At 55.8% G+C, this 21361-nt stretch overlaps 3 protein-coding genes across 3 annotated transcripts; 1 reads left to right on the top strand and 2 right to left on the bottom strand.

Moving 5' to 3' along the window:
• Positions 1–1525: 1525 nt before the first annotated feature.
• Positions 1526–7924, bottom strand: NCLIV_048820 (putative 50S ribosomal protein L4; the record flags this gene model as incomplete). The annotated part of the gene is made up of 10 exons (XM_003884434.1): positions 1526–1722; positions 2058–2133; positions 2525–2590; positions 3219–3317; positions 3748–3972; positions 4369–4478; positions 4899–5027; positions 5619–5829; positions 6166–6218; positions 6790–7924. 10 exons carry the CDS (start codon positions 7922–7924, stop codon positions 1526–1528), a joined length of 2301 nt encoding a protein of 766 aa, XP_003884483.1.
• Positions 7925–10462: 2538 nt separating this feature from the next.
• On the bottom strand, positions 10463–15286 carry NCLIV_048810 (putative inositol monophosphatase domain-containing protein; the record flags this gene model as incomplete). The annotated part of the gene is made up of 11 exons (XM_003884433.1): positions 10463–10519; positions 10732–10821; positions 11180–11478; positions 11641–11779; positions 12789–12831; positions 13548–13672; positions 13779–13908; positions 14034–14182; positions 14417–14541; positions 14695–14842; positions 15059–15286. The coding sequence occupies 11 exons, from the start codon at positions 15284–15286 to the stop codon at positions 10463–10465; spliced, it is 1533 nt and encodes a 510-aa protein (XP_003884482.1).
• A 1397-nt stretch (positions 15287–16683) lies between these two features.
• NCLIV_048800 (hypothetical protein) lies at positions 16684–20054 on the top strand (the record flags this gene model as incomplete). Its single annotated transcript, XM_003884432.1, has 8 exons — positions 16684–16831; positions 17350–17556; positions 17696–17794; positions 18127–18335; positions 18600–18668; positions 18948–19026; positions 19424–19694; positions 19919–20054. 8 exons carry the CDS (start codon positions 16684–16686, stop codon positions 20052–20054), a joined length of 1218 nt encoding a protein of 405 aa, XP_003884481.1.
• Between the last annotated feature and the right edge of the window lie 1307 nt (positions 20055–21361).

The raw sequence follows: 21361 nt of genomic DNA, 5'->3' as shown, positions 1-21361 counted from the left end.
GCACTTGGTTTCTGGAGCCACCAAAGCAGAGCCGGAGCGCACCGCTCGGCCCCCCGTGTTTCCATCAAAAATGTCCAGACCTTGTCAGGACCACAACAGTCCGATGTGCGTCGTGCGCTTTCCTACAGAGCCCCGGATGTCCAGAGCCTACAGTAACAATCACGCGTGTATAGGTTCGGGGATACGCGCGTTAGCTGCACATTCAACAGTTCTCCGACTGCCAGTACACGCGGCTGAAAACCTCATCAGCAGCAGCGACGGTCGCCGGGGAATAGGCTACTCTTTCTCCATTCAGACGGAGTGTTTTTACGTTTCAGTTAATACCCTGGAGTTCCCTGATATGAAATTTCCTTGTACACCAAACTAGCAAACTATAGACGAGTCGCCGCCCTTTAACAATGAGAAATTTTAGCAAGCATCAAGTGCCCCCAGATTGCACTCAGGAGGGAATCAACGGAGCTAGGCACATTCCGCCGTCGGTGCTCCGCACAGACATCTGCTGCTTCACACGCCAGCAGTCATGCGGCCACACGCCGAGCGTACCGCCCGCGTTTTAGCAGAACGGTTTAGACCTCTTCGTTTACTCAGCGCCGGCTTTGTGTTGCTGCCGCTTCGGTGGTTTTCGAGCGAGCGACCGACCGACCGACGTCGCCGCGCTCACGTCCGAAGGCTACGGGTAAACAGCACAAACGGCTGCCGAGTAAAGGGAGGCTCGATGCTCGCGGATGGCCCGTCGGCAGAAAACCGCCCAGACTTTTGGATGGCCAAAACCGAGAGCTTTCGCTCCTCTCTCTGGGCACAGCTGGGTGTCGGCTTGTGAGTCCGAAGTCCGACTGCCTCCTCGTTGACGGACTTCTGCTACGTTCACCGAGCAAGTTCACACACGACAAGGCACTTTGGTGCGCTGGAGCTGACGTGGACTGCCTGTTTGCCGCGAGTAGATTTGACGTGTGTCTGTGCATGATGCCACAGGCACAGGACGACTTTGGAATCGTGCTTTTTGCCCCACGCGCAGATTCACGAGCGATCCCGCTTGTCCTTAGAAATGGATAAAGAAAGAAACGATCGGGGTTCGACAAATTCGTGCCCGTATATCACTCCTGCCGGCCTTCACAGGAGCGTATAGCGGAGGACAGTCCGCGATTCTAGCTGAAAAGGATTTCAGATTTGGTGAGTTTGTTTCGCAAACGATAGAGGGGTACACCCTGTTGCGGGTGCCCAGCGCCTTTCCAATCGGACCTCTCGGCTCAACATCTGGAGTCCGCAGTAAACCGTTCTTCCGTCCGTTTCCCACCTACGGCATCAGGCAGCGCGCTTCGCGCAACTCAGACGAAAAGGTGCGTCCTGTGCGTTGCGACTAACGCGCCAGAATGAAAAAAGCCACGGAACGAACCGCGCCCACTCCTTCCAAAGAAAGGACAGAGAACCCCGTGCAGGGTGACCGCGCCGACCGTTCCAACCGTGCCTGCTGGCAGTGAACCGAGCACGGAACTCGAGAACCCAGACGGCATTCAGCCACAAAAACTCAAGACTTGTTCGGAACGTATCTGTCCACTGCAGGCAAGAATTCTTTTCCCTCATCGTTCTCTTCGACACTGTCGATGTGTTCATTGTCAGTTGCGCCGCTGTCTACAACTCCTTTGCCTGCGCGTTTCTCTGTCTGTTCCATCTGGAAGGTTTCGAGCCGCCGCGGCCTCCTCATCCACTCTGTCAGTGGCATATCTGACAGAGAAAATCCGCCGCACAGTGACGCGCATGCACTCCTGACAAGGCCAAAGGCCAATCGAAATCTACCGCTGCAGTCCGTCGCATCGTTCCGTTTCACATTCATGAATGTGTACAAGCACACGTTCAGGAGCCACCGGGGTCGGAAAAGTGTACAACTAAGCACGCGGGAGTTCTCGAACAAACACCAATGGTTTCATGCAGCTGCTCTCCACAGCTACATTCACATTCACACCGCCCTATACAAAAACCTATGAATTACCTTGTAACGAATGGAAATCGGCCCCCCAAAATCCCGGCTTTTGAAGCAGAGAGTTTCGTCTCCGCTTTACCTGTTAGGCTGGCGACATCATATGCCGCCGCATTTGGGAGTTCTTCATGGTCTAGGCGGTCCAGACGTTGAGCCTCCTGCACAGCGAAACCACAAACAGAGAAACTCTCGCAAGTAAAACGCCAGTGCCCGTCGCTCCGACTTTTGCCTAAAATCCGTGCCCCGAAAAAGACGCGCGCGCCCTCCCCCGCGAGCATTTCGGGCTTCCGTTTCTCTTCCGCTCGAGTCGCCCGCTGCTGCGCTGCGCGCGGATAGCGACTTTCTTGTTTCCCCCGCTTTGTCGCCTTGTCACCGCCTCGCTTTACTGCCTGACGTCTCCTCGAAACGTTTCGTGCGTCCCTACGAGACCGCGGTTGAGGACGGGTCTTGTGGCCTTTCTCTTGGGCTGATCACTGCAGCTTCCGGTGGTGTCTGGTTCCCCTTTCTGTGCTTTCGCTGCCAGTCTGCCTTCTCCCGAATCTGCCTTACTTCGCCGAGAGTTTGAGCCTCGTCGAAGACGTCTCCTTCCTCTTCGTCCTCCAGCGGTTCCGAGTCCTGAGCGAACAGGAAAAGTGCGCGCCACGCGTACCAGATCCAGCGCGTCGAGCAGAGAACGGGAAGCTCGGGAGAAGAGAAGCGAAGGAAAGGCCAGACACACAGAAGGAGAAAGGCAGCGGAGGAGAAAAGAACGAGAGCGAGAGTGGGGCGCATGTCCAAGGGGTGAAAATGCGCCACAGGCCTCGCGACACGACCCCAGGAGCCCCCGGGCACTCAAAGAAAGGTAGTGTCCTGCCTAGGGTGACTAGAGAGAGCTGTGCACATGCCTCGTTTTCGTCAACCCTGAAGGCGTCGAGGAGAGACAAGGAAAGAGACAGACGAAACCGTCGGTGGGTGCGAGTGTCGCCTGTCGGCTCTCTCGGGGGGACTAGGAGGCTCCAGCGTGGAGAGCGCGGGGCAAGAACGGCTTTCAACCGCCCTGAACACCGGCGACTGTTTTCAGAGCCATGCAGGATTTGGAACGCACTTATCCCTTGCACAAACTGTTTTCTCGGCGCCTCCACCGCCGCACCGGCCTCGCGAGAGTGAATCGCACCACTGAGGCGCGGCAGGTAGCACAGGCGTCAGTGGCTTCGACCCGCCCCCTGACGCCTGTGTCTGTCGAGACCAGCACATCCGATCTTACCACGTAGGTTTCCTCAAATTTTTCCCACGGCATCGTCGGCTCGTGGAGAGAAAACCGCGCGAGGCGGAACCCTTTGAAGGGATCGACGCGGGGGACTTTCTGAACGCATTTTCGCGTGCGAGAGAGAGAAAGAAAAAGACAGCCAGATACAGTGCACAGACAGACACAGACGACGGGCAGCAAAGGCAACGGAGGCGTGAAGGAGAGGCGAGAAGGGGGAGACAGGCACTCGGAAAGCGAGGCAGAAAAGGCAGCGGCGTGCTCGACTTACGATCGCTCCTTTTGTTTCGTCCGACCATTTCCACTTGAGAATTCGTTCGCGAAGCAGCGCCTAGAGACGTGCAGAGAAGACAAACGCGCTTTAGAAACGCTTCACGTTTAGGCACCAGGCGCCGGTACACTCCCCGCTGGCGACGCAGTAGCGCCCCGGTTCCCTGCGAGGCGGCCGAGCCTTTCTAGACGGCACGCCCGTGCAGGAGAGAGCGACCGGTTCGGCCCGGAGATGGATAACCCCGAACCGGGCCCTTACTTTGCTGAACTTGGCGTTGCGTTCGCGCTCCTTCATCTCCTTCCACTCCCGATCCCAGCCTTCGACCTTCTCCGGGACGGGCGCCGGCCGGCCATCCGGAGTCGCGTATTTCGGCAGCCAGCCGCGCTTCTCAGGGTACGTTTGGATGTTGTAAATCAGTTTCAGCAGAGCTTTCTCGGTGATGACCAGCTGGCGGTACTTCAAGAGGTTGTACACGTTGACGCCCTGAAGACCACGACTCCAAAGAAAGCGGGCGCCGAGGTAAGAAAAAGGCGCAGCGGACTCCCAACACGACAGAAAAGGCGAACTGCGTTCTCGAGTGCGCATCCGCTGTCTGACGCGGGGGCGCGCGCGTCATGCGCGAGACGCTCCCCGAGACCTGGACCGATCGGAAGCCCGATTTTGCGTACAAGTTTGTGCGTGTGTGACGAGATCCTGGACGTGTCGTCCAGATCGGCGTCTTGCCCACTGAGACCCCAGTGTCGACATCTTCCGGAATGGGCCAACAACGAAGAAAAGAGGCGACATGTGTGTCGAAAAATGCCTTAGGTGAGCGCGTCGGGGAGTCTCGGAGTTCCGAGACTTCCTGCCTCGTCCTGTATACGAGGTCTCCTGGCTTACCTCGACGTTTTCGCGGCGAACGGCGAGAATGTGCGCCGTCGCGTACCGGAAGTTGTCGTTCACGTCCGTCGTCCCCTCGTGGACCAAAAGGGCCGAGGGGCATTTGCGGCCTGCAGAAGGAAGAATCGAGACGCCGTTGCTCTGCCGACGCAGCTTCGTTTCAACCCGTCTTTGTCAAGGCACACACCGGTAGACGGGAGACAGCAATCGCGGACACGACAGGCGGCTGTGCATGCAAACACAGTCGCTTCGACATCACCCTGAAGAAGGCCTCCGCAACGGCTCACAGCTGGACGAGAGACGCCCGTCTCGCCCAGGGTAGCCGTGTGTCGACACGGCCCCTTCCTGTTCACAGCCGTCGTCGTTTCGTTTCGGTACACCCTGGGAGCTCTGTCTCAACTAGCAGTAACCTAGTCTTGCGCAGGCGTCTCGTGTGCAACGCAGGCCTTTCCGAGCCATCTCAAAGGATCCAAAGACGAAGGTTCCCAGTCACTGACGCTGCGAAGAGAGACAGAACGCGGCGCGCCTACCGAGGATGCGCCGCAAATGACGGACGCAGTGCTTCGTTTTGTGAGACTGAAGGTTGAAGTGGTCAACAACCTTGATTTGCCCCTGAGCGAACTTGGCGGAGAGCATGATCTTCAGGCCTTGCCAGAGCACTGCGAGAAAGTCGAGAACCGAAAAGACCGGGCCACAGACGAGAGGATCGAGAAACACAGAGACAGGGACCGGGCGATTGACGAGGTTGTGTCTGACCTCGACACAACCTTTTTCTCGGTTCTCAATCACGCGAGGCCATCAGTCAGAAAGAGACAAGAGAGGAAAACGGGAAGGAAAAAACCGGGAACGGGGCCCAGCGCGACAGCCGTCAAGGCCCGAAAGCCGCGCCAGGCCTCGTGTCGAAGTCGTGTGGCGCAGAGACTCGATCACCCCAACACCCCAGCCCCAGGGCGAAGGAACAAACGGGACGACAGTCTCGCCTATCGACAGGGGCAAGACACAAAAGAAGACTGCAGGCCTACCGGAGTCGCTAGAGACGCGCTCTCGTTTACATGCATATGCCATGCATATATATATATATATATATATATATATAAATGTATATTTACGTATATATATATATATATAAATATGCGTATGTGAGGAGCATTTGATCTAGGATCTTGTAAGAGCAGGATCACCAGATGCTGCCTGGCGTACGAAGGGTGGCCGTGTGGACACAGGGAGCGTCTCTAGGCTCCGGCACGTACGGCGTTTATTGATTTTGATACGCTGGTCGTGAGGGCGCAGCGGATGGGCTTTCACTCCGACGTATTTCCCTGGCGCCTTTCGCCAGCCTATGCGAGCTCTGCCTGAACGCTGTTGGGGTCTCAGTTTCCGCTTGCTTCCCGGCCACTCCCACTTGAAGAGTTGCATGCGCTCTGTCCAACCTGCGATCGCCCGCCGGTAGAACCAGTAGCACTGCGCAAGGAGGGAAACCGCACACGCGGAACACGAGGGAATCGGAGGGAGGGTGGCGGGGTGAGGGCGAAAATGATGCGCGCGCCTGCGAGTCGGCGGAGGGAAGAGACCGAGACGGCAGGCAAGGCCGAGAGACAAGGCACCAGGGTTTGGCGGCAATAGAGACAAACCGGCGAAGGCACGCGGGGGGGGCGAAGGCACGCGGGGGGGGCGAAGGCACGCGGGGGGGGCGAAGCTCCGCCGTTGAGAGATTCGCAACCGGCCAACGGGGCGCTTGTCCTTGCGAAAGAGCAAACGGCGTTGAGCGTTCTTTTGAGAACAAACTGCAGCACTTACCCGATACAGGATGTCCGGTCGCAAGGCCAGACCGAAAATGTCGTTCGGCAGAACTGAGGAGGCAAAAGGGACAGGGAAAAGACGAGCACGCCGCTGGCGAGAGGGCGACAGGAGCGGAACGGCTCGGCGAGGGATGCACGCAAACGCATTGAACGAATCCCTTGAAAGATACAGGAACGCTCAGAACAGCGGGGGAGAGCGTCGCTGAGGCCTGCGGCGTCTCTCGCCTGGCCTTTCGCACATCTTGCTTCTGTGTTTGCCGGCACAGAGGGGGAATCCGCAGACGGCGGTCCCCTCGCGTGCGTGGCTCACGACACTCAACACCTTCGAGAAGACTGCACACGCCTGCGCGTTCCTGGTTTTGCGCGCTTTCCTCCACGCCAAACAGGACGTCTCGCTTTTTCTAAACGAACAGGTCGACGGAGCAGACACGCCTGGCTCTGCCATTTTTCCAAATCCGCGCGTGAGTGCTGTGTCTCCTCCGAGGCGGAAGTCCCCGATTTCCACGTCCGCCCCTCCCGCCGAGAGAATAGTCGACCGTAGGATTTCGAGAGTCGGCGAACGCGCTTTCGAAACTGAAGCCTGCGTCTATGGGCCGTTCTCCCGAGAGAGAAGGCGACTTACCTACGCACCCCTCTTCTTCCTCGGGGTCTTCTCCCTGCTCGGCCGCCGCAGCGCCGCCTTCTCCCGCCTCTTCCTCTCGCCTCTGGAAGACTTCGAACCGGTAAATGGGAACCTCGAGGACACTGTTGAAGCCAACGGCGGGGACTGACCACCAGTGCCGAATCACCTCATTCATTCGGACGACGCTGCCGGGGCGACGCACTTGCGGGGTCGCGTGCACACTGGGGGACAGGGGCGAGTCCAGCGGAACAGGCTTGTGGGGCGGGAAGGCTACGGAAGGCGTGAAGGACGGCTGTCGGGGCAGAGCGCCTGAAAAAGAGATGACGTTCTCCTCGTCCGGCGACGCGGCCTGGCCGTCTGCCGCTGCAGAGAGCCTCGTCACGCGAGCACAGCGCGCGGGCGACAGGAAGCTGGCCGCCCTCCGCTGCGGCAGCGAGGAAAGAAGAGGACGTTGCAGAGACAGCCAGGCAGAACAGAGAGGCGCCGAGACGGGTGCGGACGCGGGGACCGGACGCAGCAGTGCCGACGGCGCGCCGACAGTGGGGTGGGACCGGGAGGCCGGAGGAAAGTCCAGCGGAGCTCCCGTTGGCGCCGGCGAGGAGAGAAGACGGTGAAACAGGTCATCCTTCAAGGACGCGGCCCGCCGCACTTGCTTGGCCCGTCCACGCTTGGAGGAAGAGCTGGAGCGCGTGCGGAGGCGGGGATCCTGACAAGCCTGCGGCTTTCCACCTTTTGTCGGCCTCGTCGAGCTCCCGTTCCTAGTGAAATCACGGCGGAGAGAGAGAAACGGTGGCGCGTGGAGGAGACGGGAGCACGGGGAAAAGAAAGGAGCGAGAGGAGATGCACGACAGTCGCTTAGGCGCTGGAGAACCGGGCTGTCGCCACTCCGCCCCGCCACAGTGGGGTGCCTGCTGGCGCGCCTCGAAGACAAATTCGCGTCTCGGGACGAGACAGGCCTGGACGGCGCGTGTGGAGAAGAAACAGAAAACGATCGGCGAGCCGCTGTGGAGAAGCGTCGCGGCGTTTCGTGCAGAGGAAAGCGACGGATCCGCGCTCCTTCACGCAGTCGGGGGAGCGACCGGCGCGCCGCCACCGCCACAGAGGCCGCGGCGGGCGGGAAAGGCAACGCGCCCATGTTTTTTGCTTTGAAGTGTGTTTCTCGTTCAAGTGTGGCAAAAAGGACTGGCCTGTCTCTGTTCACGGTCAAGCGCCTCTCATAGAAAGGACAGCGCGGCGCCGCATCGTCTACGGGAGGAAATCTCGGGACAGAAACTGTAAGGAAAGTACACGATGGTGACGAGAAACAAGAGACGAGAGGCGTGAGGAAGGCGTCGGCTGACCACTGCGCGCGCGGAGCCCAAGACAGCAGAGAGAATGGCGAGCTGACGGGAGACACACGCGGGTTCTCGCTTCCCAGACAAAACCGGCGCGCAGGCAGTTGACCGACAGATGCTGCAAAGAGTCGGCTGCGCACGAGCACTGAGTTGAGGAGCGTTTTGGAGAATTAAGGAGCAGCTGGTGAAGACGGCATCGTGACTGTTCAAACGGGATGAAGGCCACAGCAAGAGGCTAGGCCTGCGTGCCCCGCTGGAGACGGATCTGCAGCAGACCAGGGAGCAGTCGACGGCTGCGGAACCCCGGCGATGTCGCGAGCACATACACGAACCGCGAGCAATAAGGCCGGGATTTGGGTTCTGTTGACACGGCAAACACACGTCGAAAAGAGCTCCCGAAGCCCGGTCGCCCGGTCGCTGCATGCAGCTGTGAGAGACTGCATGCAGGTTCGCACCCGGAAAAGGCTGACCGGCGTATCAGCCTTTTTGACGGCGACGAGACGACGAGGACTGACACACACGCATGCTCCGCAGAAGATGGCAAAAGAAATCCAGGATCCACAAAGGACCAAGGAAACACCGAGCAAAATTTATAGCCGCTCCCAGGCGTCTTTCTCGGCGTCTAGCGTCCGCAGATTCACAGTTGCGGACCGGCCTCGTGTGTGTGGCTGCCTTCAGCAATCGACCGAACGAGACAGGAGGGCCGAGCAGATCGCTCCTGCCACATACGTCCCTGGTCTTTGATTTCCGATCGGCTCCACACATGTTTCTAACACCGCTCAGACTCTCTCTGTTCTGTGTCCCTGGGGTTGCTCTCCACGGTCTCCACTCAGAGCGGACTTCCACCGGAAACGCTGCGATTCGCGTTCGGGCTAAGAATCAAAGTGCCGCTCGAGCATTTTTCTCGTCTTCAGGCTCTTCCAAACACCTGCGTGGAAACAGCGACATGCGTGGCCCACAACCAGAGTGCCAATTCTGTGTGGGGCTGCATCATGCTCTTCTCTCGTTTGTGTGTGCCGTACCTTCGCGGCGGTCGCAATACGGCTCTTTCACTCAAGACACGGAGTATGCAGCTCTCGTCACGCTTTCAAGTATAATGGAAATGCGAGTGGGATTCCAACTGCAGCCTTTTTCAGGGACTTTCGTCCATCGTTATACGCACTGGATATCCCGCTGACCGAATATTTCACACGGCACCGGAGCCAAGCTGCAGGAGGAAGAGCACAATCAAGTGAGTGCAGTGGCCAGCGGTGTGCTAGAATGAGAGATCCCAAAAGCAAGCGAAGCTCTGCATCGAGTTCCCCATGGAGTAACTTGTCTCAGAGAGCATCCCTCCCAGCACGATGACTCGAATGAGCCTCGTATCTATGTGATAGGATTCCCTCGCCGTTACAACTATTTTTCATAATAGAAATTCAGCTACTACGCCTAGAAGATACCCGTGGCATGACCTGATCCCAACAGTGCACTATTACTTGGGCACGACACCCAGCCTCAGGTTGGCGCGCGTGCGGCAAACACCCTCATCACCGAGGCGTTAACGATGCGAAAAACGAATCAGTTGTTCGCCTTTATTGTTTCACTTTGCCGTTCATCCTTTAATTACGGATCTACACACTATGCGTCATCCGACGGAGCAAAATGCGTGGTACACTCCCCGGATCCAGGTCCGACCGTTGTGGCGACATCGGATGCGGTCTCGATCCGGAGGTTGAGCGCCTCTCTTTTATGTCACCAGTGCATATTTTCAGTTTACTGCTTCCGCTCCCTGAATTCGCCAGAGCGTTGAGACCGATCGTAGAGTGCAATTTCAAAACACTGCTCTTCATACAAGTGGTACTCACAGTGACACGACGGCAGGTTCCTCCACAAAGCACTTGAGTCAGCCTGCGGGTATGCGGTGTACGACCTTTATGTTTCCTCAACGTTTGCTTCGATACCTCTCTGTCAGAACGCCCGAACTTTAGAACAGCACTTTTCGTGGTTTCCATCTCTGGGTCGTGTGCTAGTGTCTGCGCGTTGACAGCCGGACCGCACTTCCAGGCTGAATACTGCAAAACGAGGTTCACTCCTGTCGGCCGCGTTGCAGCCTTTCCAAAAGGAAGCATCCGACCTTTGCGTGCGCGGCAGGTGAGAAGGGGATGTTGAGACGGTTGCATGCTCCCACCCGCGTGTGAATTCAGGTTGCGCAGTGCGTTTACAGATACTACGGAAAACGCACGCCTTAACGCTAGGCATGCTGAGGCGCACCACTGGAAAAACGTGCACCAGTCTCTTTTACGCTCCACCCGCAGATACGGTGGCAACGCCACACGTCTCAAGGTACGCTACACGCAAGGTTAGGCGTGAAGCAGTCTCACGAATTCGTCCTTGTCGTTGACGAAATCTTCGGGAATCTGCCGAGACGCACGCACACGCACAGATCGCAGCTAAGAGTGCCGCACGAGAGACGGGGCGGTTTTTGCGTGGCGCACGTCTGGTGTGAGCGGAAGCGGAACGCCACCTAACTTATCATGCTCTGGAGAGTCTGGGAAGCTGGTCACGCGTGGCTCCAGGCGGTATCACACTCTTCAGTCTCCGTTTGCAACGGCGGAAGACATTGACTTACGGAAGCCAGGCAAGCGTTGACGAGCATCTCTCTGCTCTCCGGAGGTTTCTGTGTTTTGTTTTTGTTTGAGGCGAGATACAGATCTACTGCCTACACACGCACAACCACAGCAAAGGTCCACGGTGAAAGCCAACGCCGCACACTGCACTGAGCGCGATGGACTCTGCGAGTCACAAACTGACGCGCCCTCTGAGAACAAGACGAAAAGCTCCTGCAGGCACCGTGGGAGCCTCTTCTTCCAAAGAGATTTCATGGAAAACCTAAAATTCGCATGTTTGATTGACGTTTAGCCGCTAATCTACAATCATCCAAGATATATTCATCTATCGCAGCCCCCCGGTGTCAGGGTGTACTCTTCTACAGCGCATCAGAAAACAGTCGCCCACCCCGTGACAGCGTCCACCAGGACGAGAGGACACAGTCCTTGCCGACGGCGACGTTTCCTCACCTGGTTGGCAAGAGGCTTCCAAGCCATAGAATGATTGGGCTGATTATTCAAGATGTGTTCGACGGTAGATTTCCAGTCTCCTTGCCACTGAAAAAGATTGCCGTTCTGCTTGCGAGCGTTCGCCGAAGCCTTTTTGTTATCTTGGAGAGCTTCAACCTTTTGGGACGTTGTGCCGTGGGCCGCGTCGCCTGTCTTTTGCTTCTTCCTCTCACGTTCACGTTGACCAGCCTGGGACACTTGAGGATTTCCGTTCTGCGTTCGTCGGGACTTCGCATACTGGCCATGCCACTTGTCTTCCTCTTAACGCAAGGACACATCGCAGAAATGTTGAACTGAGGGGAAGCTGTGCGTTCGTACGCCGATACAAACGCGTTTCACCGCGTGGGCCGGAGCTGTGCTTTCACAATATAACGCCCCTTGTCAGTAGAGCCTCCCATTTACAAACCCGATGTCGGACTCACCTGTCGTGCAGCTCGTATGGCCAATGATTGTTTGACGATCGAAAGTCTTGTAGCAATCGATGCAGGTGAAGGCGTTCGCCCCGCCACACCGGCTTTGGTAATGCTTGGCCACAGCATTCTTCTTCAGTACCTCCTGGCACTGCTCACAAGTGAACGACACCATTGTGAAGGTCACGACGGGGACAACATAAACAATATAAATTCACGACGCTTGCAGCGGTGCCTCTGGAGGAGAAAAAGCCGCGGTTTTCACTTCCCGTCTCCACAACGCTGTTCGAAACGCGCATGCGTCTCCTCGCGCGGGCTGCTCAATTGGGAACGGCGGATTTTGGCGTTCCACGAAGATCGTAGTCAACTCCAGAGGAAACACGGACGAGGAATACTGCGTACGGTAAAAAAAGGAAACGGCAAAAACAATTTGTTCTGGCAGGCATGTGGATACTAAGAAACAAGAGACACAACAGAACGGCGAAAAGTCGCTTGACTCGCCACATGCTGCTGCGCCGCCGCAAAATCGGCCCCACAAATGAGATGTCACCCAGTCAGCCGCGCTGCACATTCACTCCCTTCGACAAGGGAAAACGCCACGCCTCCGACTAACATGGTAGAAATCGAAATGGCACTTTATGGGCAACCCTACGGCCACTTTTCTAAAGCGCGATTTGACGTCGCGCTCCAGGCAATTTTTGATCAGAAGTTTGAGTACAGTTTTGGACATCTCGTGTGACTGACACCACAGGACATACACGGGAATGCATTTGCCAGTTTTCTGAACGTACGGCGTCGACCACAGATCCGTTGGTTGCATTTTCAGCAGGAACGAGAATAAGAGACCCGTCCAAGACATGCACTCGGTAGGTCGAAGACAGGCAAACGAAAACGAGTTTATCATATTCAGAACCAGACGATCTGTCCGTGCTGATCCAATGTGCTCTCATGCAGCCGAGTGCTTGTCCCACTGCCGAGTGGATACAGGCTGGTGCAAGCGGCACAGGCCGACGAAATTTCCTTCTTCTGTGTCGCCGTATTGGGTGCTGTGCCAACAAATACACCATAACACCCTAAACAGGAATATATAAACTAAAGAATTTTTCCTTCTGTTCTACCGATGCCAAAGTGCTCTTTAGCGTAGCTCAACGATGGCGTACATTGGAGTCGGAAACGCGCCCGAGTGTCTTGACCAGGTTCTGGCTATGAACCGAAAATGACGCTGGTTTAATGAATCGAAGTTTGGGTGGGAAGGTAGCTTGTAAAATATTTAACCGAGTATCAACTTAGACCCGCAGATGGACATAACTAATCCTGGTACAGTTTGTACCGCTTGACACCTTAGCACTTTGAGCTAAGGAGTCCTTAATGCACAGCTACGTGGACTAACAACGTTTCATCAATACAGTCAGTGAACGCTCTTTTGAGTTCCATGAACTGAGCTACATATTAGATTATTTTCGCTCCCAAATCGTTTTGAGTTACACAGTTTCGGATCGCAGCCGCCCCGAGGGACATTTACTCTCCTCAAAACAAAAGCGGAGTATGTATCACGCAGAGAAAGGTCCAACTCAACTCTTCATACGCGTAGACTCGCGTATGCGAGCAGAGGTCATGAACGCAGCCATAAAACCGGCGCGCTGCTCCGTGAGTTACTAACACAGAAGGCAAGAACATGCTGCAACCGCAAAGCCGAACCACTGAGCAGAAACGGTTTCCTTGTCTTGTTTCCGCTCCTGGTTCCCACTCACTGTGAGCAGACAGTGGCATATTTATGCACAGTTGGTACCTTCTGAATGGTGCTAACAAAGAGGTGACTTCGGCGCTGTGACAGTGAGACAACTTTGCTTCAGTCTGACCCCGAAATGGGTGTGGACTTGTCGCCTCCTGCTGGGTTAGGTGATGTTTCTCTCGCGAACCTGGACCACATCGATTGGCTGGCCTCTCTGTTGGCAACGGCTACAAAGAAAGAATTCAGGAAATCCTCTTTGTGATACTGGAGAGGTTCCTTCGACACGTACAGTCCGTCAGCGTCCTTGCCAGCCTGCGTATACCGCACAAACACGTAAACTTCATATGGGAGCGTTCGTATTCCGTAACACAAGAAAAAAACGCGGCTCACCGTTAATGCGTTTAGCTCTGGAGCCCACCTGATAGATTTCTCCTCCGGCGAATTTCAGCACCGCGTGTGCCGCGCAGGTGTCCCACTCGCAACACAACGCAAAGCGCGGATAGAGGTGAGCCTGTCCCTCAGCGAGCATCACGATTTTCAAGGAGGACCTGAGGCAAATCCAACGCATCCATGAGACCAAAACACACGCTTCTCGTCAAATGACTCTGGCTTCTTGCAAACACTGGCTATCGCAGCATGATTATCGCTCCAATGGTAGCAAAAATGCACTCACCCATATTGGACAACTTGTGGCCTCGTAAGCTTCTCCGTGAAAGCGCGAGTTTCCGGCGAATTGTGAGACGAAGACGCCGTGACTCTAAGATCGGGATCCTCTATTGAGAACGGGGCCGTCTGGAGTTTTACACGGGGTTTCCCCGGGACCTGTTAAGCAGCGAACAGATCCTCGGCAACTTGTTGGTACGTGCCACCGTTTGAGGACCAGGGGCTGCGGTAATGGGCTAGCATCTTCGGTTTTGCACTGGCGGTGAAATGTTCACCTCCTATCGCATATTTCTGGGAGTCAAAGTGCACCCAGTGGAACGGTAAAGACCTAGCTCAACCGTCCAGTTCTTTCTCTAAAGAGCGTACCGATGGTCGACTGCTCCTGTGTCTTACCAATTTATACGCCCCTACGCCGGCCGCACCCAGAAAGGCGTGTCCCTGCGTGGGAACGGTGACAACGCCAAGTATCGCCTCGTTTCCTCGGCACAAACCTATATTGACTGTGAACTGGCCGTTTCCTAGAAAAGCACATCATCACGCGAGCTGAATTTTCCTAAGGATATACGTGGCCAATGCTGTTGAGAGCACGCATGACGACAGCGCGGGAAGCAGTCAGGGATCACTAGTGCAGCCTTCAAGCTATGACATGGGTGTCCAATGCTGTGCCTTACGTTTGATGAACTCCTTCGTGCCATCAAGCGGATCAATGAGCCAGAAATACTTATACTGGCTTCTTTCGGTCCAGCTTGCTTTTTTGTTTTCCTCGCTGATTATGGGAATGGTAGATCCATAGAGCCGAGTAAGACCTGTGCAAATGACCTGCACATCCAAGAAGGCGCGCCGTCAGCACCCTTATCTGCTCCCTTGCTCACGTAGACACCCTCCGTCTGTCCCTAGCGCAAAAACAGAAACTGGAAATATTTGTGCACGGAAAGACGAGCCGACGGAGCTTGTCCCAGTGAAGGCACACAACGGGTATGTGACGCGAGGCCACTTGAACTGGTGAACGGTTCGCACGTGGCGCATGCTGTGTACCTGGTTTGCTTGTAGGTCCGCTTTCGTCAGTGGCTCTCTGCCGTCCTTGAACTCGATTCCCCAATCTTGACTTGACAGGTTATACACTTCCAAGACCGTCTGGCTAGCTTGACAGGCAAGTTTGACGATGTCGATGATGTCAATCGTCACATCAACATCTTCGAGAACCACCGGTTGCAGCGGCCGCAGATCGAGCTGACCTGGGGCACCTGGGGACGAGAAAGCCATTGTGGAAGTAAAAGTAGCGGCATGCAGTCAGGACTTTCAAGAATGTATTGCTATGATCTGTACCGCGTCGCTTCAGGCGCGAGGCGACAAGAGAGTAGGTACGGAGAGTCGCCAGCTGGTCAGCTCTCTAGTTCCTTCGGAGCGAAGACGAATGCGTTGGGTCCGTCTTCTGATTCTCTCTGTCCCGGGCGGTATGTTCGTATTGCAGACGTTCATGCGTTTTCCAGCAGAAAACGGGATACTTTTTGCGCCGGGGTATTTCTCCTGTCTCTCGTGTGCCCGCCAAGCAGCACCCGAGGACTAGCGGCACTTTTTGAACAGTAGGGTGGTGCTTGCCAAACTGTGGAAATCCTTCTTTTGGCTGAGCCTCCCTACAAAACATTCCCAAGGCACAGGTCACTCTTCCCATCAAGCCTGCGATTTCTCGACTGCAGGTGGACAGGCCGCCCAGTCTCCGCCTGCGTGGACGAGCCTGTCTCACAGAGACACATGGTGAAGTGTGCTGGCGGGACGAAAAAGACTCAACCGTAAAAAGTGGATCCAGTCAACGCCAGGAGCGTGCCGGATATTTATCTTTCATCGGGTTTCAGCCCCCAAAATCGACACATCTCTGAGACAGGAGGACCGGGACCTATATTCGAGGATGGTGACGACTGCTGAAAACGACGTTGCATCCCAGTTGCTCTCCCTCCACAACCCCCCCGTTTCTTCCCCATGCACCCTTGTTGACCCGCTTTAGGCGCCGGAAGCACACAATTAGTAAAATTTCCTTTTAGAACAGTTTCTGCATGAAACGCTATTCGCCGCCTGTGTGCATGTGTTACCTTTGCTTGGGAACCTTATCCGATCTTCCCTCTATTGGGTCTCGTTTGTGTGTTTGCGAAGGCCGCAACGCTCAGCGACCGTGGAACTACGCGAGATTGTGTACATGTTGCGGAAAACGGTGGAGGCGCCGTGCGCTGTTCTTTCTCGTGGCCCACTGATGCCAAACCACGTCTCCTCTCGGAATGAACCTTCTCTTAATCATCCAGTCGTACTTGGTAACAACACCTCGTGTTAATCGCTCCTCTTCAGTCCTACAAATATAAAGCGTTTCTGCACTCCAAGAACGCAAGTTGTGCCGTGTCTGAAAGGACGCTGATGCGTAACTACTTTTGCCTGCGTTTTTGCGGGGGCGCGCGCGTATTCTGAGAGCACTGAGGCGTTTGTCCTGCGCCGAGCAAACCTTTTTCGTGTTGCCGCGCTATTCGCGTTGCTTCCATCGAGATTGACGGCACCGGTTTCCTTCGACACTCGCTGGGTTTCCTGTCGTCGACTGCGAGCAACCCGGAGCGATCCACGGTCACCTTGCCGTAGTCTGCTCGTCCGAATAAAGACGTTTCTTTTCCTTTTTCACCATGCCGCCGGCGAAAGTGACCTTCAAAGTCTCGGGGGGAACCCAGTTCGTTCTCGAGCTGGAACCTGAGTGGACAGTCAAGCAGGTCAAGGAAAAGTGCGCTACCCAAACAGAAATCCCCGTCCAGGCTCAGCGCCTCATCTACAAAGGTTAGAGTGTTGTGCCGCGAGGAAAGAGCCTCCGCAACTGACCTGACGCGTCAGTCGCCGCAGAGCGCGTTTGTTTCCTTCCGGCAACTCGCTTGGCGTCAGCTGTGTGGTGCCAGTGCATTTCCGTTGCGCGAATGCAGATCGTTCAGCGATCAGCCAGAAACACTGTCAGCTGCGCACTCTGTCCCAATGCTGGCCAGCCGTAGAGAGAGGCCCAAGTCGTGCACCGCTGAAAAACTGCGAAAGGGTCGTGGAAGAACAGAGTTTTTCGCAACAGGAAGCTTAGAGCCGACGTTACCACGAGAGCAGTCAGCCGCAAGGACAGGGGCACTGACATCCTCGACGTTAAGTGATGTTGGAAACGCCGTTCGGGGGATATCTGATTGAGAAATCAAGGTCTTTTCCCACGTGGGGAGAGACTCCAGAGCTGTTTCAAGGACCGGGCCGTCCGCGGGAGTGATGACCCGATTCGTTGACTCCCCGTCAATTTTCTTTCGGTGCTTTCCATGTCTCACCAGGACGGATCCTTAAGGACGACGATCTAATTTCTACGCACGACGTGCAAGACGGACACATCATCCACTTGGTCAAAAGCGCAGCTGCAGTTGCGGCGTCTTCCAACACTGCGCCTGCCGCCGGAGCAACGTCTGCCGCACAACCCAGTCCTGATGCGTCCGGTACGAACGGCTCTTTGGGTGGGACGTCTCGGACAGCGTCCAGTCTTGGTCAGATTGGTCGTGACAGGGAACCGTGGCAGCGGCTGCACTTTCGATAGTCTCGCGGAGTCTACCGAAGAGATTTTATCGTGTTCGTACAGCTCGTGTACAAATGGTTTTCAAATATGCGCCGGTGTGTGGTGTGCAGCTGCACGGACAGCCAGCACGAACGCCAGCCCTGCCGAGTCGGCTCCGCCTCTTTCGAATCCGACTGCCGACCCTTTCTTGCAGATGTTCATGCAGGGAGGTACGTTATTTTGTCGGAACAGAAACGAACGGGAGCGACCGTGGGGCTCATGGGACAACGCACGTGCGGAACCGAAGGGGACATGACAGGCATAGTCTGTCACGTTTTCCACACGCTTTCCATGCGACGGGTTTTCGTGTCCACGGACTGCTCCAGAAGGCCACTTCGCCTCGATGTGGCCGACCGGAGGACGACATGCTGTGTGTCTGATCGGGGCCAGTGGACTGAGGGTTCGGAAACCTAATCTGTCAAATTCGCGCTGAAAGCCTACTTTCGCGATCTAGGTGCGTGTCCGTTGCTGTTTTGCCTCCGGATTTCCCTTCTCGCGACAGGCATGGGGGCAGGCATGCCTGGAGGCGGCATGCCCGGCGCGCAAGACGGCACGGCGGGGATGCCTGGACTTCCGCCGGACATGAACCCGGACACGCTCATGCAGTTGATGCAAAGCCCTCTGTTACAGCAAACCATGCAGAACTTGTCTCAGAATCCCCAGATGTTGCGAGCAATGATGGAAAGCAATCCCATGCTACGGCAGATGATGGTACGCGCAACGGCAATCTGTCCCGACGGTTCGTCGGTGAGCTGACGTCGTCAGCGCTTATGAAACCTTTTCGGAGCGGGTTACTGCGCCACTTTACAGCATTCGTGTAGTGCGGATACAGACTGCGTCTCAATTGTCTCAAAGCGCCATCGTAAAAATATGTCTTTCGGTTCCTGTGAAAGTTTGACGCCTGTTGCGCGCTCACGTTTTCTCTCTCGACAGAAACTTTGGCGTGGTGGTTTCTTCCTGCTTTCGCGTTCTCAGCCGATGATGCAAAACGTCTTGGACAATCCCGAGCTGCTGCGAACTTTCTTCAACCCCCAGATGATGCAGGTGAGTGCGATACGCAAACTTAGGACGGCACGTTCAGCGAGCCAGAAAACACAAATATGCCGTTGCGGCGTGCTGCCAGCGTGAACGCCTACGCAGAGTGAGAGAGAGACGCTGAACGGAGACGAGAGCCGGACAGCATCGATACGTTGCGCAAAACGTCAAGGCACGGACGTCCTGAATCGGTATGGAACGTGTCTCGGCACCCGCCGAGTCTGCGCGGCCTGGCACGCGGTGGCTCTTACGCTGGAAGTCTCTGGAGCATTCTGTTGTTGAGTCCAGGCGTCGCTTCAAATGCAACAGGCGATGCAAAATATGCAGCGTGCGCAGCAGGGCGCCGGACAAGGCGACGGTTCCTCAGGTGCGGAGACTCTTCTGGCCATTCCCTGCTCTTCCCGTGTACTTGAGCGTGCGCGTTTAACGCGCCGTTTCGTCCCGTGTGTGGAGTGACAACGGCCGAGTTCATAGCTGTTACCGGTTCGACAACACACGGACGCCAAGGCGACTGTCGCCTCACACTCATATCCAGAGTTGAATGTTCCTGCGTAGCGTCGTTCCCGGGGAACAGAAGAGAGGGAGCGCCCTGATTGCCGCTTCGTTGTTGGCCCACCGGCTCGCGTTGCCCCCGAGACTGGGACGAGGATGTAGATATCGAGACGCGAAGAAAAGCTGTGCGTAGAAATCGATAGGTCGCTGGAGGAGCGGCACAGCCAGCGCCGCATGTTTTCTGTTGCGCGTGAGGGTGTGAACGCATGCAGGAGCGACTGCAAGTCCCGGCGCAGGACTGGGCGCAGCCTTCGGCGGAATGCCTGGAGCAGCCGGACAGCCCAACCTGATGGCGATGATGCAACAAGCACAGCAGATGCTGCAACAGAATCCCGAACTCATGAGTCAAATGATGAACGCCTTCGGGAACGGCGGAATGTCTGGAATGCCTGGCGCCAACCCCTTCATGGGAAGTTTCGGAAGCATGGGGAGTTTTGGAGGCATGCCGAACTCTGCCCCAGATGCACAGCCGCCAGAGGAAAGGTAAGGACGGGTCGCGGAGCGCCGAGAACAAACCGTAGAGGCACGGTTCCTGTATTCACCCACTGAGGCTTACCTCTTGAGGTACCGGCGTGTCAGGGTGCTGTGCACGGGGAGACAGTGGCGCAGAGCGAGACACGGTGTTGGAAAGCAGTGCGGAAGGGTGGCTGGGCGAGGCCAGGCAACGAGGGTAAGTGTGTGTGTTACACTTTTTCGTGCTTTCGCAGGTATGCGAGGCAGCTGGAGTCCCTGAGAGAAATGGGTTTTATTGACAGAGACGCAAACATCCAGGCGCTGCAGGAGACAGGCGGAGACGTGAACGCCGCCATTAGTCGTCTTCTCGAGCGGGGAATTGGCAACTAGGGAAGCGAGATGCATCCTGTCATGCGGATCGGTTTTCTTCAGATCCTCTTCCAAGCACCGGCTGTGTTCCCCCCTCTGTGGCTGCGTGCTAGGGCAAAGCAAGGCTGTAGTTCTGTGTCACATTGTGTCGGCACTTGTGGATCTTGTAACGGTGTGGAAGCGGGACTCCTGTCGTACGGAACAGGAAACAATGAACGCGGTTCGACTGTCCTCAGAGACACGTTTTTTGGGGCCGGCACGTGGGCTCAAAACTGCGTTACCAAAGGCACTGCAGAAGAGGAGGACTAGTTGTGTTTGTGCATGTTAGCCCAGCCTTGATGCAAACGAAGGTCGTAAAGCAGCGAGGATTAAGGTCACTGAACGGTTTCGCGGAAACTGGGAAAAAAGCCCTGGACAGTGTGTGGAAGGAGACTGACCTTTCAAGAAGCACCAACGGAACCAGAGGGTTCTTACGAATGACACATGAAGCAAAAGAAGACTCATCCCCCAACTTGATCAGACGGTTCGATAAGTGATGCCTCATGACTTGTGAGTGACCCTCAAAAAGATCACAACCTGACGGAACGAAGTGGAAAAAAACAGCGTTGGGGATGCTCCGCAGCTGCCCACACAGAAGACTCCCAAGAGCGGCCGCGAGCTGCAGTTGGGCGCATCCACCCCGAAGACCTTGAACCTCAATCCAGGAACGAGGTGTTAAAAAGAACGCAGTTCGGCGAGGGCCTGGTGTGCCAGCGTCGCAGAATACACACAGGAACATATGCCACGGTTGAGAACTTGCCGCACACACAAAAGATAATCCTGGGTGCGCGTGGGCCACATGTCGAGGGAAGTCCAACGCGTCTCGGCTGTGCACTGACGAGGTAAAGTGGTGAGAAACATGGCAGCAGCTCCGGCATTTCGTGATGTCGTCACCCCTGCATGTGCTAAGGCAGCACAAGATGTGAGCAAAGGCTACAGCCGCATCCACCTGGTGGGAATATCTGGACAGAGGAAGTCAATATAAAGCATTTTTTCGCTGATTGGAGCTATCCTCCGCAACAAAGTCTAGGAGTGTGGGTCTCACAGTCGGGCCATCTCGATCCTCATATTCAAAGATAATCCTAGTTTAAAATGTTTAAGATAAACGAGATGCCATCCGACGCGAATACACGCCTTCGAACGTATTCGATGTTGGTCACAGACCCCAGACGCGTAAAAATAACTCGATTAGCTCCTTCGGAAGAACACATGGCAAGAACATACAGTGATACACATTGGGCGCTCGGAGGGACCTCTGCGGCTCTACTTGTTGCCGTGCGACGTTATGT

Source organism: Neospora caninum, chromosome X (genome assembly GCF_000208865.1).
Source record: "Neospora caninum Liverpool complete genome, chromosome X".
Classification (NCBI taxonomy): Eukaryota; Apicomplexa; class Conoidasida; order Eucoccidiorida; family Sarcocystidae; genus Neospora; species Neospora caninum.
This window is presented reverse-complemented; position numbering and strand designations above follow the sequence as displayed.